The 15,726-nt window shown below is 42.5% G+C and overlaps 1 protein-coding gene across 9 annotated transcripts in view; it reads right to left on the bottom strand.

Annotated features, from left to right (window-relative positions):
* The window catches only part of kdm4c (lysine (K)-specific demethylase 4C), a 50,972-nt gene that overhangs the window by 5,571 nt on the left and 29,675 nt on the right, over positions 1-15,726 (bottom strand). For 7 of the 9 annotated variants that reach the window (XM_070553757.1, XM_070553761.1, XM_070553760.1 and 4 more), the window contains exons 15-19: positions 13,032-13,108; positions 12,167-12,222; positions 11,899-12,007; positions 6,365-6,559; positions 1,358-1,528 (exon numbers count right to left, since the gene is read on the bottom strand). In XM_070553757.1, coding sequence (XP_070409858.1) covers positions 1,358-1,528; positions 6,365-6,559; positions 11,899-12,007; positions 12,167-12,222; positions 13,032-13,108 — 608 coding nt within the window. The remainder of the gene's footprint in view (positions 1-1,357; positions 1,529-6,364; positions 6,560-11,898; positions 12,008-12,166; positions 12,223-13,031; positions 13,109-15,726) is intronic. The other 2 variants (XM_070553762.1, XM_070553763.1) reach the window with 2 other exon arrangements.

Below are 15,726 nucleotides of genomic sequence, written 5' to 3'. Positions count from 1 at the left end.
AGCAGCGGGCTATATAGGCGCGCACAGCGTCCCCCGGTCCCCTCCTCCTCCCCCTCCCCCTTGTCCGGAACTCGACCTCACCAGTCTGAAGCAGCCACCCTGTCCGTAACAAGTCCGGACCTGTTACTAGGGGCTTCGTCCGGTTTAATTCCGGAACACGTTATCCGGATGTTTGTATTCAGACACAAAGGTCTTACGGACAGAGTCCGGAACATTTCCGTTTTTCATGGCCTGTCTGAAGGAGGCTTTTGTGTGGACATGTTTTTGAAGTCGGCCTTGGGTGACACTTCACAATCTGAGTGTCGGTACCATTTCTTGTCCATTGGTTCCCACATTGGGCCACGATGACATTTGTACACCCTGTTTGCATGAATCACTACATGCTATGACCACCCGACCTCGTGCAAAACCTGAATGTGACCCTCTATCAACAATCATAAAGTCCTGGTAACACCGTCCTTTATCCTCATCCTGCTGCCTCTCATGCCTGCTGGTGCTGGCTCTAGACATGTAATCTAGTATTGCTTACATACCCAGCACTGGTCTGTATGAGGACCAAAATAAATCCAAATCTCAACGTTCCATCTGGGTGCTAGGATTGTTTTCCTGTGAACGTATATTTGCTAGACAGCAACCTTGAAAAGCAATGAATGTGTTTACAATTCTTAGAGATTGTCCTCTGTACCAAACTATTTTCAAGCCTGTGGTCTTCATGACGTGCTGTATAAAGGTATATACAGTGATCCCTCGCTACTTCGCGGTTCGTTTATCGCGGATTCACGACTTTGCAGATTTTTTCTTTGGAGCCTTATTCAAGGGAAATTCGCCGATTTGCGGTATATTTCACCGATTCGCGGTATTTTTCTATGCGAAATATCAAGAAATTCCTGTTTTTTTCATCAATTTCATCATAAAATGCACTTTTTGTAATAAAACTATAAAAAAACCAAGTAAAAAAATTTTTTTTCTTGAGTTTTACCCACAAAAAGAGAATGTGATCATACGATAATTCAATATAGTACTGTACTGTAAATATGGTGTCCCTACTTGGCGGATTTTCACCTATCGTGGCCAGGTCTCGAACGCATCTACCGCGATAAACGAGGGATCACTGTAGTTAAAACAAAAACTATGCAAATTGTACTATGTGCTTTGGCAAATTTGCTTCACATACGGCAAAAGCAGGCGCTTTTATTTTCCCATGCTCTTTCATACCAGTTGAAATAATAGCAATAAGAGCACAGCTCTGATTATTCCCCCTTTAAAACTGAACAAATTTAGGAGTTTAAACATTCAAAGTGACCTAGCACAACTGTGAGCTAACCCTTCAAGTGTGTGTAATTAAACACATCCTCACCACGATATCCTCGGGGTAGGTATCATTAGAGAAAGAGCCGTCATCAAACATGACCTCGTAGAACGTCTGGGAGGTGATCTGGGTGACTTTGGAGCTGTAGTAGCGCAGGTTCTTGTGTTTGCAGATCACCGTCTGACCCAGGGAGATGGACGTTTGGCATGCTCTCTGACTCTAGCGCAGACACAACGCAGAGATAAAACTTATGTAGAAAAACAATCTGAATAAAAGTTTATTTGATTAAAAACAGATGAAAGTGGGACTTTTATAGGACAGCGAGTATGTCATCATTCAGAAATTATTTATCTGGTTGTTTTATTTTGTAAACACAACTGAGTGTTTTGATGCTAGACTACTTTCAGTCACATGCTGAAATTGTTGCCTCCGTATAAAAATAACATCAAAAAGATGTTCGCTTGTGACTGAATAACTTTATATTTTCTCCTTTTCTTTGAAGTATTATGTTGAGACCAAAGTGAAAATTTCAAGCCACGTATTAAATTAGTTTGACATTTTATGGATGCAAGTTTGGGGATTTGCCCCTAATATCTGAGCTGAGGAGAACTTGTTATTCACTCGGCACTAATGATGTTACAGCACATATATGTGTGTGTGATTAGGACAGAATATAGAAACCAATCCTTCAAAAAATAAACTGTGCACTTTTCACATAATTCCATCAAGTAGTTTTAATCACATCTCACACACCAGGATCTGGAAACCCAGCTTGAGTGTTTCCCACATAGTTACTTGTGTTTTCTTCATGAAGGAACTCTGTTGTGTTTCCAACTTTAGTCAATATAAAACTATTTGCAACAGATGGCCTGTATGCTTCTTTCCAAGTTAATACAGAAGTAGTGTAGGATTAATTATATTATTCGTTACATACATGATTTATTATAAATTTCTGCCTCTAAACCCTTTTTACTCTCTCCTTTAAACTCCATTATCAGGATGTTGTTTATTCAAAAGGCCTAAAAATGATAGAAATCCAATCCAAGATGAACAACAACACAAGCATCATTTTAAAATATTTACCCATTTCACAGGAACTAAGCCTAAAATAAAAGTGGGTAAAAAATGAATAAATAAAAAAATGTTCGCTCTCAAAGTTTTATTAAGGACCAAGACTAAATGTAGCAGCAGGTGCAGCTGGTGTAATGAATTTATCTGTGTGAGCTCCTGAATAAAGGCCCAGAATTGGGCAGCTTGCTCTTCTGGAGCATACAAGTGTGTGCTAAAGCTACAATGGCAAACTTGGAAAACAAATTAGCGTAAAACATTTCCTCATGCCCCTTAACTCATTCACTGCCATTGACGACTAAAGTCGTCATTTGCATTTTTTTACTGTTTGAGCATCGGAACGAGTCCCCGCGCTGAGAGAACAAACATCTCAGCCCTGAAGCCGATCTTCATCCACATACGTCACGGATCACATAGTCAGGAGGCAATACATCCATGTGTTTGGAGATCGTTTTGGGCCGTTCCTGTAAAAAAAAGTGAGGCGCGAACCTGAAAAGCGTCTGCCGATCACAATTCGACAACGGATTATGAAAGAACGGATAACGCTCGAAACACGCGGCTTCTTCCTGATGTAAGAGGTGAGTCTCCTCTTTGTTTTGGTTGTTTTGGCGTCGACATCATCCTAGCGCGCAACGTTCTGTGACTCTTAAAAAACAGTAAAAATGGTGAGAAACGCTGGCAGCGAAGGCCGTTAGTGATCAGGAAACGGCTGGCAGTGAATGAGTTAACATTCTAACATAGTATAGCTATAAATATATTGTGGAGATTAAAAACCAAGGAAAAAAATGAATGAAGTGGTTCTCTCACGTGCGTCTAAAAACCTCTGCCAATTCGGAACGTAAGCCACTATTGGACAATGTGATTGTCTCTCACTGAACTGCCGCACTTTACTGGGTCCCCCACTCATTATGCACTCGCAAATTTGGAGATAGATCACCACTGGTGTGAGAGGTGCTCCACTCAGTAATACCAGAGAAAGAGAAACAGCCGGCTGCTACCATTTCTACTTTAAGACAAACGACCAGAGTCCCAAAAAAATACCACTTGAGGTCATGGGCGTTTTGACCTAGAAAACAACGACTGGTGTTCAGCACCATCTTGTTTGCTCTGGTAATAAGGGTTTACCGTTGCAGCAGAAGTGTAGCTTGTTTGCAGGTTCGTTATAACAGCTTTAACAAAATGAAAAGCAGGAAAGACGTCAGCAATGGCCAGGCCTTTGCAGAAAGTTCGGGGTAAGGAAACGACTGTTGCTGCCCATAAATCTGTGAAGGGTTAAAGACCACGTTCACGCGTTTTTTTCAACACATTTGCAGTGGTCTCTAGTGTAAATGAATGCCTTGATCTCTGTGGGGGAAAAAAGCTCTGGTGCTCCTGTTTTAGAGAGTAGAAAAGTTGGAGGAGAGGGGAGCAGAAAACTGCAGGATTTAGAGTCTTAATCATTATTATTTTCGGATATTTGCACATCTCGCTTCTGATTGTCTAACAGCAACGCAACTTGTAACGTTGATGTTTTGTCTACACAACAAAAGCCTGAAGAAGTTCTGCCGTGTTGTGGAGTCGCTAATGCTAACGGTTAGCTTCTCCTAGCTGAGATGTGTGCTACACTACTGGATCCCAACATCAACACAACCTTCCCCGTCGTGAGCCAAGATAGGTGTGTCCAAAAATGCTAATTTGGCAGTGTGACCTAGATCTGTGTGGCTTTTTCTGACCTGAGTATTTTCCCATCTATTTTCTATCAGCAGCTAACACAGGAAATAGGGGCAGAAGGCTATTTTCATGCTCTGTTTGCATGTGAAACTCAAATTGATCCATCATATTTTAAAAAAGAAGTGAAAACGGTTTCTCAGGAAACTTTCTCTTTAAAACATTAAGGAATCATAGCTGAGGTAAAAGATTATTCATGAGTGAAATTTTGGAGTAGTTTTTCTACTTTTCCTAGAAGTGGACATCTAACTTAACCAGGAGGTTTGATATCACAGTGCTCTGAACACCAAAAAGACAAAATCTCCTGGCAACTTCGCACAATTATTAGACAATGTGGGCACCTTATATTCACAGAGACAACCATGAACTCCTATGTTGATCCAAGTACGTTAGATCAGCTGAAGCTTGGATCAAACCAGGTCATAGCCTTGAGCCTGTGAGGCTGAAACAAATACCCCCAATCAGAAGAAATGTGGAACACTGCCGTCGCCATGGCAACTGTCTCCTATCCCAGCCTGGGCGGGACTGCGAGGCCGCTGAATCATTCCAGGAGTCACTGTGCCCTCTTAACCCAACGACCTCCCTCCCCTGTCTAGACTAAAGCCTGATTTATGCTTCTCCGTCTGCGTCAGTGCGGAGACACGCAACGCCATTATCCGTCCTTGCGTAGGGCACGCAAGTACGTACGGAGTCGAGCCCACTTTTTTAAACATCCGTCGAATGAAACGGATTACGCAAGCTTGTGATTGGTCAGGATGCCACTGTTGTTAACAGTGCCGCCATTGCAAAGAGAGCCGAGGGTAACTAGCGGCAGACACGGAGAAGCTTGAAGAATATCTCGCAAAAAATCTCTAAAAATATGAACGTTTAATCCTCCCGTGACTGGAGGAGTGAAAAGATGCGCAGCAAGCGTTTGATTTGTGGACGGAAATGACAGGAAACGTGGGTTTAGAGGTGGGGAGCGCATGAAGAGGTGGGAGAATGAGAGACAAATATGTCCGTGTTAAAAGTCTCTTATATACACAAAAAACACAATATAAACACACTATCTTGGACCGGATACATGACAGGATACCACAGAACAGCGCTACGCCCTCTGTTGTCCTGCCGGGCAATTGCTTTGCAACACACTCCAGGAGACGGAGAGCAAAACGCTTCCGTCAATCCGTGCGTGTCTGTCCCTTGCAGAGCTGACGGAGAAGCATAAACCAGGCTTGAGGTGACGAGCGCTGCTTATCGCGGCTGCATGCACTGATGTGAGGAGAGTCCCAAACCCTACCACCCCAAATAGTGGACACTTGTGTTATGTCTGAAGTCTGTTACATTTCTGTCTGAGGTGTTTTTTGCAGAGCAAAGCTGCCCTCCCTTTGGAGGGTAACTCTGAAGTGCCTTTTTTTCCTCCACCTGACCCAATCCTCATGTAAACCCCTCTGATCTCTATTAAGGTAGTGCGACTCAGGGTTGCGAATGCCCACAGTCACCAATTCTTGTCATGTGCCTATGTATGTATGTCTGATCTCAGAATTGTGTGTACTGAAACTCTAATTTCCCTCTGGGATTAATAAAGTATCTTTGAATTGAATTTGAATAAAACAAGGCAGTGATCTACAACAGAATGGCGCCAATGATTCAGTCAAAGTTCAAACCAAAGGGGTGGCGGTACATCCAGAGCCGGATGTAAACAAATACCCACAAATTTCAATAAATCGAAGCAACATTATATATATGTCTATATATATAAAATAAGAGCGGATAAAAATCCCTCCATCGTGCTAAAAGACGATGGAATCGTGCCAAATAACATTGCAGCTAAAAGCGGTTCCAAAAGACCAATAATGCTTTTCTAGTTTTAATTTAATTACAATATATTAATGATGTGTTGTTGTTGTTCATCTGAGGTTGTAAATGTCAAAATTGAAAGAAAAGGACTGTGTGTTTAAAAGAAAGATGTTCAGTTTTGTCATCAAAATTAGAGTGAAATGATTTACTTGCTTGAGTGTTATCACCAGAGCAGGAGGACACTTTAGTACAAACTTAAGTCCAACCTACAACTTAAACATTGTTTTAGGAAGTGTTACACTTTCTCACAGACTATTTTAGCATGTGACTAACATTTACCTCCCTTCTTACTTCATTTACTACACTACCATCTGTCTCAGTCAGTAGTTGTTTATGACAGTTAACTAACTCATAGGACTCAAAGGTTCTTTTGTGACAAGTGGATCAGTCGGAACACAACCTGGGTCACGTCAGCTCAAGTTAGCCCGTCCTACAACTTACAGCTGACGAACTCCGTGATTGGTGTCTATGACAGGTGACTGACACAACATAGGGCCAATCGTCCGGCTCCATGACAACACCGGCGGCATGGGCACAGGTCACGTGAAAGGAGGTGGGACACCGGCCGCATGAGCACTGGATACAAGCACCTGCCTGCCGCTTCACAGAGCTGCGGTTACGACAATAGATGCACTTCTGTAAACACACACAAATGAGACCATGTGATCAGTACCAGAATCTGTCTGCTGCCGGACTGAACTCAACAAGATTACACACGGAGTTTGAGAAATGTTTCAGCTTGATGACTCTTTACAGACACGTGCAGTGAGGATGAATTTACCTTCTTACAGAGTTTTCAAGTTTTGCTTAAAACGCAAAGATCAGCAAAAACCTTTCAACATCAAAGATAATCCAAACAAATACAAAATGCAGGTTTTAAAGGATGATTTTATTTATTAAGGGGAAAAGATGATGTTTAAATCAACCTGGCCTTATTTAAAAAATATGGAGTAACTGGTTGCAACAACCTTGGCAGTAGCAACAAACAAGCGATTGACGATCAGCGCCACGTGTCCACAAACGTTAACAATAAAAAGTTTTACTCTAAGTACGCCATAACGTGCCGTGAGTTACATCGTTTTGGGGGGATTTCCGACACATTCTTCAACAATGGGAATTCAGAAACAGTGATTTTAAATAAGCATAAATGCTGCTTACTGTCTTTCCCTTCCATTCTTCTTCACTGGCAACTCTTCCATTTTTACAAATACGAGCTGTTTGGCAAAGTCTGCCGATATAATTTCCTACTAAGCTACAACCAATCAGCATGAGGTAACCACAATTCCCGCCCAGCAACTCTACTGAGCCATTCCGAGTACATTCCCAAGTTCAAGTACTCGGTTGGTCCCTAAAATGGCCTGGAAAGTGGTTCTGTTGGTCTGGTGAAACGTAGGCGTGCATGCCGGAAGCTCCGATTGTGGAAACGGGCCCACTGTGTATCTTAATTAAGCTAGAGGGTCTTCCAGCATGAATGGTCTGTTTAAGGTCAAAGGTGAGATTTCCTCTCAGGATTTTATGCTACGACAGCAGAAATCATGGTTCCGTCAATTACAGCAAGTGGTACGGGTCCTCAAGCTGCAAAGCAGCTCCAGACCATCACACTACCCCCACCATGCTTGACGGTTTGTTCTTTTTACTAAACGTAGTGTGTGTTAGATTTCCTCCATATGTCATAGGATACACTCCCTCTGGAAAGTTCTGTTTTTGTCACATCAGTTCACATAACATTTACCTAAACATCTTGGGATCATTGGGATGTTTTTATCAGCAGAGGTTTGAGCATTGGAACTCTCCCCATTTCTTTCTTTTGATGAAATCAAAAACTCTGACCTTAACCAACTAGGCCCTGTGGTCCTTTATGTTGTCCTGGGCTTTTCTGTTCTTAAATTCCTTTAGACCTGATCATTTAAATGACTGAGACAGCATTTTGTATTTACTTAGGTTATGGAGATTGGTTGTCTGATATTTAAATGTATTTGCTGAACAGATATAGTTAAGTAGTACCTGTTTACAGCACGATAAACAGAATGGGAGCCGGTCAAACATTTAGGTATTATAGTTTGTTGGCACTGTGGACACAGCGCTCCAATTTACTTCCCCTTTTAAATAAGCACAGGCAGATGTTAAGCTTAGTTTGACTAAAAGCCAAAAAAAAACAAGGTCGAAACTTAGAAAGCAACCAAAAACCTGCAGTCACCGCATCAGTTTCTTTTCCAAGGCAAATCAAATGTTGTTGTATGCCACCGTTATACAGCTGAAGAGTTGAGGAAAAACATGAAATTAACATCCAAAAACCACAAACTGACTCACTGTTCAATCTAATAAGATTTAAAGCCGTTACGTGTAAATGGTACATCTTCTACATGTACTGTTAATGGAAACGGTAGTCTAAACAAAACACTCATTTGAGGGAAGAACATGAGTAAATGGAAATCCCATCTGGAAGAGTTAACAGATGTAAATGAAGGTACCTACAACAGGGTGAACCAGACGCAACGGTTTCCACAACAAACTGGTGCTGCCTGCTGTGGTGTTTTGTACTTGTGAGAATCGTGAACATTACACAACCATGCCACCTAGAGCCCAACACACACGTATATAAACACTAAAACAAAAACACACTGCAACACTTTTAAGGCTGTCCTGCAGCTTTCTGTACCAAACAGCCCGTCAAGTCAATGTTCGACAGTAGCATGTCCCTCTCTCCCACCGATCCACTCCCGCCCTTCTTAACAGAGAGAAAAAAAAAAGGACGACATCATCTTGTTATAACTCGAAACGTCAGCTGGTCCTCTTTCACAAGTCTCCCATCTCATCCTCCCATCCATTTCCTTAAAACACCCCCCATGCTCTATTTTTCACTCCACTTACCTACCCTGTCCTCCCTTTCATGGTTGATGGTAATTTATTCATTAATATAATTCCCTGGAAAGGCACATTGAATAATCTACATGCACAATTTCCCCTCCTCTTTTTATTCTCAGAGGATGTTTCTCAGAAGCAACTCAAATGGGACGTTGTTGATATGTAAATAGAAATGCCTATATGGAAAGGAGAGGGGGGGGGGATAAGTTTCAAACTGTCCACTACCTACATTAGCATGTGTATAGGGGTGTGTGATGTGGACGAAATTTGAAATAATTCTCTGCGATGCTACAAGAAGTGCTGATCGTCCCGGAGGAAAGCGATAAAACAACTTTTTCTCAGCTCCCTGTTATCAGCTACGCCTCTGAAATTAACGCCCTCTGTTCACTTCTGACAAATCAGCAACTGATCTAATTAGTTAATTGAGACAGGATTTATTAAATGTAACCTCCTCAGCTAAACCAACTTCATTCAGACGTCGGTGCTCTATCAGGTGGTGACGGTTTCTGAAGAGCCTTTCTTCTTTCCCTCTCAGAAAATGAACCAAAAGATAATAGAAACGCTTATTACACACCGGGTAATGAAAATCTCAACTTTTTCCCCGAGTAATGAATTCTCCGTTTGTCCAGAGTTGTTCCATTTCTCAGCTGAGGGATTTTAGTCGGAGCTATTCTAGATGACTCACCTGGCCTGCATCTCATGACGCTTGTTCCCGTACCTCCTCAATTATGGACACCAGTGTGGTGATGACGTGACCCTGCTGTCACATCCGTCTGCTGAAGCCAGCCTGACTGGCAGGAAACAATCCCACCCCCGTGTGGGAGACAAATCCATGGTTAACTAACTATAAACTGGTTGGTGGTAAACCCATCCACACGGGAACTTAAGTTTGATGTTTGAAGAAGTATTTAAGCCAAAAATACCCCCCCCCCCCCCGGTTCTTTCTGTTGAGTGTATCTGGGTAGCTGTGTTGAGCCATGCGTTAAGAACATTCCCACAGTAAATTATGGATGTGTACGTGCGCGTGGGTTGTGTGCTGGTGAATTATGAATGCACCGAGCTGTTGGAGAGGCAGCGAGTCCAGTGTGAACTTGAAAACCTGATGCTCATGAAAGAAACACACAAATAAACAAATGAGGTGATAACGTCCTCCAGAGCTATTCACTCCTGGTCCTGGAGGAGCCACACCTGATTCGATAATGAAATCACCCAGTCATCAGGTTCTTCAGAAGCCTGTCAATCACCCTTTGATTGAAACCAGGTGTGTTAGTAGTGAGAAACAAAAAACACACAGGAAGTGGGGCTCCAGGACAAGGATCCAACAGCCCTGGTTTGTTGTTCTAAAGCAACTGAAGACACGCATGGACAAGAATATGGTTCTGAATCAGAAACCCAACAGTGAAAGAGGCCAATCAAACCAGGACGGTCCCTTGGGCCTAGTCCACACGTAGCCGGGTTTTTAAAAGAACGAATATCCGCCCCTCCAAAAACTTGCATCTACACCACCTCATTTAAAAAAAAAACTCTGTCCACACGTACCCGGATAAATACGTTGTTAAGGACATGCCAGACCTGTAGGTGGCAGTACTTCCCCCGTTCTTAACCTCGTCCTTCGTCTGTGGTCTTCCGCAAGGAGCAGTAATTCCGCTTGCAAAAACAAACAAGCAAAAAGTGCTTGGACAATTGATAAAGCGAGCGCAGCTCTGAGGGCATCCATGCTGTCGGCTAGTGTAAACACAGGTCGCACACGTGATGTCAGCATTTTTTTGTCGCGGAAAGTGACGTTGCGGACCTTAAAACTCCGGTTTTGTCTGTCCACACGCAGACACCCAAAACGGAGAAAACGCAGATCTTCACTTTGGCCGGAGTTTTTAAAAAGATCCGTTTTTGTGTGAAAAAACTCCGTTTTCGTGTGGATGACAGGCCAAAACGTAGAAAATTATCTACGTTTTGGCAGATCCCCGGCTACGTGTGGACAGGGCCTTGGTTTGGTCACTACACTTGTCATGCTGGAGACTTTTATTTACATCCCACCCTTTTCCAGTCTGGACAATGTTTATTCAGTTTCCATTTGGTCCACTGAGGTGAAAAAATATTTCTGAGGTTTGTGTTTTTGACCCAAAATGGGGCTAATTTTAATGTGGTGTAGGACGTTACAAACCCTTCCACAGCTAATATCCTGTGGGTAAAGTCGCTGTGTTCACACACTCAGTGTCACGGTCTGTGTCAGCGCTGTAATGAAGCTCACACCATTTTTATTGCTGTGTGTGTGTGTGTGTGTGTGTGTGTGTGTGTGTGTGTGTGTGTGTGTGTGTGTGTGTGTGTGTGTGTGTGTGTGTGTGTGTGTGTGTGTGTGTGTGTGTTCATTAGCAAACTGTCTCATGAACTGCAGGATGGATTTGAATGATCTTGTAGATCGTGGTCATCCACATCCTTTTCTGGAACTGACATTTTTAAACATACTTCATAGTTAAATAATGATCACAATCTGAATTTGTGTTCCAGCAGCCTCTCAAAATATTTCCCCAACAAACTGCAAAACTGAATAAACTGTTCCTCCAGATTGACGAGCAGCATCTCATTTCTGTTCCCATCTTGCGTAGGAAAGTGTTTCTCGATCACTTAGCTTTCTGCAGAGCTATCACGCTGCCTGCAGCACAGAGCTAACTTTAGCAGGCTACGCGTCAGGTCTGCAGAGAAACACTCCAGCCTCTGTCATTAAGGATACACACACTAAACGCATGCACATACACACAGGTGGGGGCAGATGTACACCTACACATGTACAGAAAAACAAAACCAGCACGCAAAAAGCCCTACACACACACACACACACACACACGCACGCACACACACCAAACCCCAGTCCCAGTAGTTAATTATCCATCTTTGATTGCGGGCATGTTCGTCTCATATTGTTAATTAGGATTGTGAACACTTCATTAATTAGACCAGGCCAGTCCTCAAGGACTGTGTGTGTGTGTGTGTGTGTGTGTGTGTGTGTGTGTGTGTGTGTGTGTGTGTGTGTGTGTGTGTGTGTGTGTGTGTGTGTGTGTGTGTGTGTGTGTGTGTGTGTGTGTGTGTGTGTGTGTGTGTGTGTGTTCCCTCACCAGTTTGTATCTCTGCATGGGGATCCTGCTGGTGTCAATGGGAGTCCTCTTGGCTTCGTCGCTAAACCTGGCCTCTGGCAGTGCTACTGCACACATCACGTGGGCCCATCTGAACACACACACACACACACACACACACACACACACACACAGAGAGACAAATTAATACATCATGATGATTAAGACACACAAACTGTTTATTTGGCAGTACACTGGAGATTTACGATAAATATGCGGAGGAAAAATGCTGAATAAACGATCATCTCACTTGTTGTTTTGGGTTTTCTTCAAAGCTCCACCTCTGAGGTTACAGAGACAGCATTCCTTAGAAAACAAGAGATCAGCAGGTTAGGAGTCACCGATGCTGCAGCAGATACATGGAAGATTTGTTTCCCAGTTTCAAGATTAAAATTAAAATGTTGAGAATAAAATTGAAATTGTATTAAATGTGAAAGTCAGAATGACAAGAGTAGAAGTTAGAGATGAAACAAGCACTGGAGATATGGTAGCCACGTCCAAAATGCCTTAAACTTCACTAAATTACTTTAGATATCAGGTAGGTCTCAGCTTTCAGCGTTTTAGAGTAAGCGGTCATATGTTTCAACACTAAAGCTACCGAAGGACTTTTTAGTGATGGAGGCAAACCTGTTCAGGCCTTTTGAGGTCAACAGACAGTACACATTTGAGGCTCTAGTTGTGAAGGTTCTCCACAACTTATTTTAGTTTTATGAACACATCCATAACAAATAAGCACTAATATTTTATAAAATGCTTGGTTTTCTGCTCCCTCTGCCTTGGATTTATTCTAAAAACATGGCCACTATAAATCTGAATATATTTTTAAAACACTACTACAACTCTTCTCTTAATACTTAATTCTCATATCATATATTTAAACGTTCTTATGTTCGTCACTAATTATTATTAATAATTAACGCGCAAAGTTTAGTTTAAGATTTAAACTTTAAAATGTGTATTTTCAGCTTAAAATTTTCATCTGAGTGAGACTTGAACCAGATTATGTAGATGATGAAGGCTAACGCTCAACTTCAGCTTCAAACCAATGATTTACAATAAGACGCTCTCTGGACCACAGCACTGCTTTAAATGCAACGGTTAATAGAGGGACTTACTGCTGTAAAGCTTCCCTCCAAACAGCGATCACATGACCACTGCTCGCTGATGTCATCTGCAGCAACACCGTAGCAACCTAAACGACAGAGAAGGGGATGAAAATCAGTCACTAACGCGCACACGGCTAAGCTGGTGAAGTCAGAGAAAGAGAAAACATTAAACTCCACAGGAAAGTCTCCTGTTGCAGAGCGACGTTGAAGTGGTGACGTTTCCTTGTCCCGATCCGATCACATGATCGGAAATCCGGCCCGATCACGTGGTTTCAGACTGATCGGGACTCGGGATACTGGGTTCAAATTACAGGAGAGCAACTTGGTTCTCCTTAAAGGTTGTCAGGCTCCCGATGCCCCCAACTTACACACCCAGAAGGAGCACAAAAAAGATCCAGTTTCAACCTTTATTGTATTATTTATATGGACTCAAGAGTAGCTGGGATTCTTTTGAGCAGAGATGCAGGCTGACCGCTGATAATTCATGAACTCCAGCTGCGTTCTGCACACGGCCACAGTAACATTTTCTAAGTTTCTAAGTGGCGTCACCAAAAAACATACAAGTAACACACAGTCGTTCGTGTCCGTTCATTTTCTCTCTGGTAAGTTCTGTCTGTATTTGAGCATGACGTGTGGACGCGCTCGCGCTGCCCCCGCTGCAGCGCTCGTCACTGGCGCAGCCGGGCAGCGCGGCGCACACACCGCTTTTTTTGCGGTCAATAGATCAATTTGATCTGCTAGTTAAAAAGTTACTTGTGAGGTGAAAAAGAAGGAAGCAGGCAGGAGTTTTTCTGGAGGACTGGGAGATGCAGGAAGATCAGAGACAGACGGGACATGAAGATCAGAGACAGACAGGACATGAAGATCAGAGACAGACGGGACAGGAAGAAAGGAAAATAAAAACCAAGAAAACAAAACTAAGTTCTTAAAAACAGAAAATGTAGGTAGATTGATCCCACTACACGTTTGTACCTGTATAAAGCAATCATTTATCAGCATGTAGTATTTATATAGTTGATACAACTCAGATCATCTTCAAAACTCTGTCCCATGCCCAGGGACGTATCTAAGCATTTTGGGGGCCGAGGCTAAATAGACCCCTGCCAGGTATTTTAAGTTGAAGTGCTATCCGTTTTTATATTAGACTTTTTATATTTGCAGTAAAGTCCAAAAGTGAAGAATTTATGTTATTTATTATTTGATTGTTCAAGCTACTTCACAGAAGTGATCTGTTGTTAAAAATTAAAATAAAAAGGTAATTAAACAAAAAATAAGGAACATTCTGGAACTGTTTATTCTTTTTCTTTCTTTTTTTTATGTATCGAAAGTATCGGATCGGGACTTGGTATCGGCAGATTCTCAAAATCAAACGACTCGGACTCGAGGGCAAAAAAACCTGATCGGGACATCCGTACTTGTAGACATGAACAGAACTGCAGACGATGTACAAATTGAGATCTCAGTGGTTTATGTGAGTGTGCATGTGCGAGAGAGCGCATGAGAGAGAGAGAGAGCGCATGAGAGAGAGAGAGAGAGAGAGAGAGAGAGAGAGAGCGAGAGCGAGAGCGAGAGAGAGAGAGAGATCAGTGTGGTCAAGATATGGAAAAAGCAATACAGAAGCCTTCAAGAGCTCTGAAATGTCTGTTTGTGTTTATTTGTGGACACTGTGCTCTCGTTATATCACTTAGTTCTGGGATGTAATTTTGCATCGCAAAGCTCCGCCAAGGGTTTTACAAAAATACAAAAATAATAAATACATAAAACAGATTTTTTCATCTGTAGCCCAGAACTTCATTCTCCAAATTTGGTTAAAAAAAGTGAATCCTTTTTTTTTTTTAACTCTAGCAGCTGGTTTAATTTCCAAGCACTGAAGTATTTGGACCCGTAAGAAACTTATTTTTACAAAGCGCCTAAAGTCCACATGTGCGTGTACGTCTGTGCTCTTTTCCTCGAGGATCCATCACAAAACCAAAAGTAAAATCTAAGCCCACCTCTGTTTCCTTTCCAGAGTTCAAATTACAGCACAGACAGGAATCTACATCAACTTGTGCTCATTCTTGTGTCTGAAAACCAAACTTGTGGCTTTTTCACCAGCGTCAAATGACATACGCTTCATCTCTTACTCCCACACACACATACACGTACACAAGCGCGCGCCACGTAATTACAAATGCAGTACAGCTGTCTGCGCGCACACCCCGGGACGTGCAAAGTAAAATATGTGGCAGAATAAAATCTAGAATCAGTGAATCATTCCGACTTTGGGAAACGCTGTGAATGTTAGACAGGGAGTGCTGCATTTGGACCTAAGGTGGGGCTGGTCCTCGCTCAGTGTCGGGGAGAGAGACCGTGAGAACTGCAGGCAGAATATCATCTGCATATTGTCAAACACAAAGGTAAACATTATTGCGGGCTTGTTTCTGGTTCGGGGCTTTTGAACAGGAACTACGTGTGGTGAAGATGAAAGATTCACCCTCATTCAGCTGACGGGGGAAATAAAATACCTAAAACCGCAGAGAGAAAGACGGGGGGGGGGGGGGGCTGATTAGGGGGTGGAACATTTAGATGGTGTGAGTCAGGATATAAACCCACTGACCCTCTGACAAAGCCATCAAAGAGGCAAAATGTGGAAATAAACTGTTTGACTGGTGGCCTTCATGAAATACAGTGAGTGTAAACAGTAAAACACGCCACCGCTCCATGT

The sequence above is a fragment of the Nothobranchius furzeri genome, chromosome 7 (genome assembly GCF_043380555.1).
Source record: "Nothobranchius furzeri strain GRZ-AD chromosome 7, NfurGRZ-RIMD1, whole genome shotgun sequence".
Taxonomy (NCBI): domain Eukaryota; kingdom Metazoa; phylum Chordata; class Actinopteri; order Cyprinodontiformes; family Nothobranchiidae; genus Nothobranchius; species Nothobranchius furzeri.
Note: the sequence above shows the minus strand (reverse complement) of the source record. Positions and strands in the feature narration are given on the sequence as shown.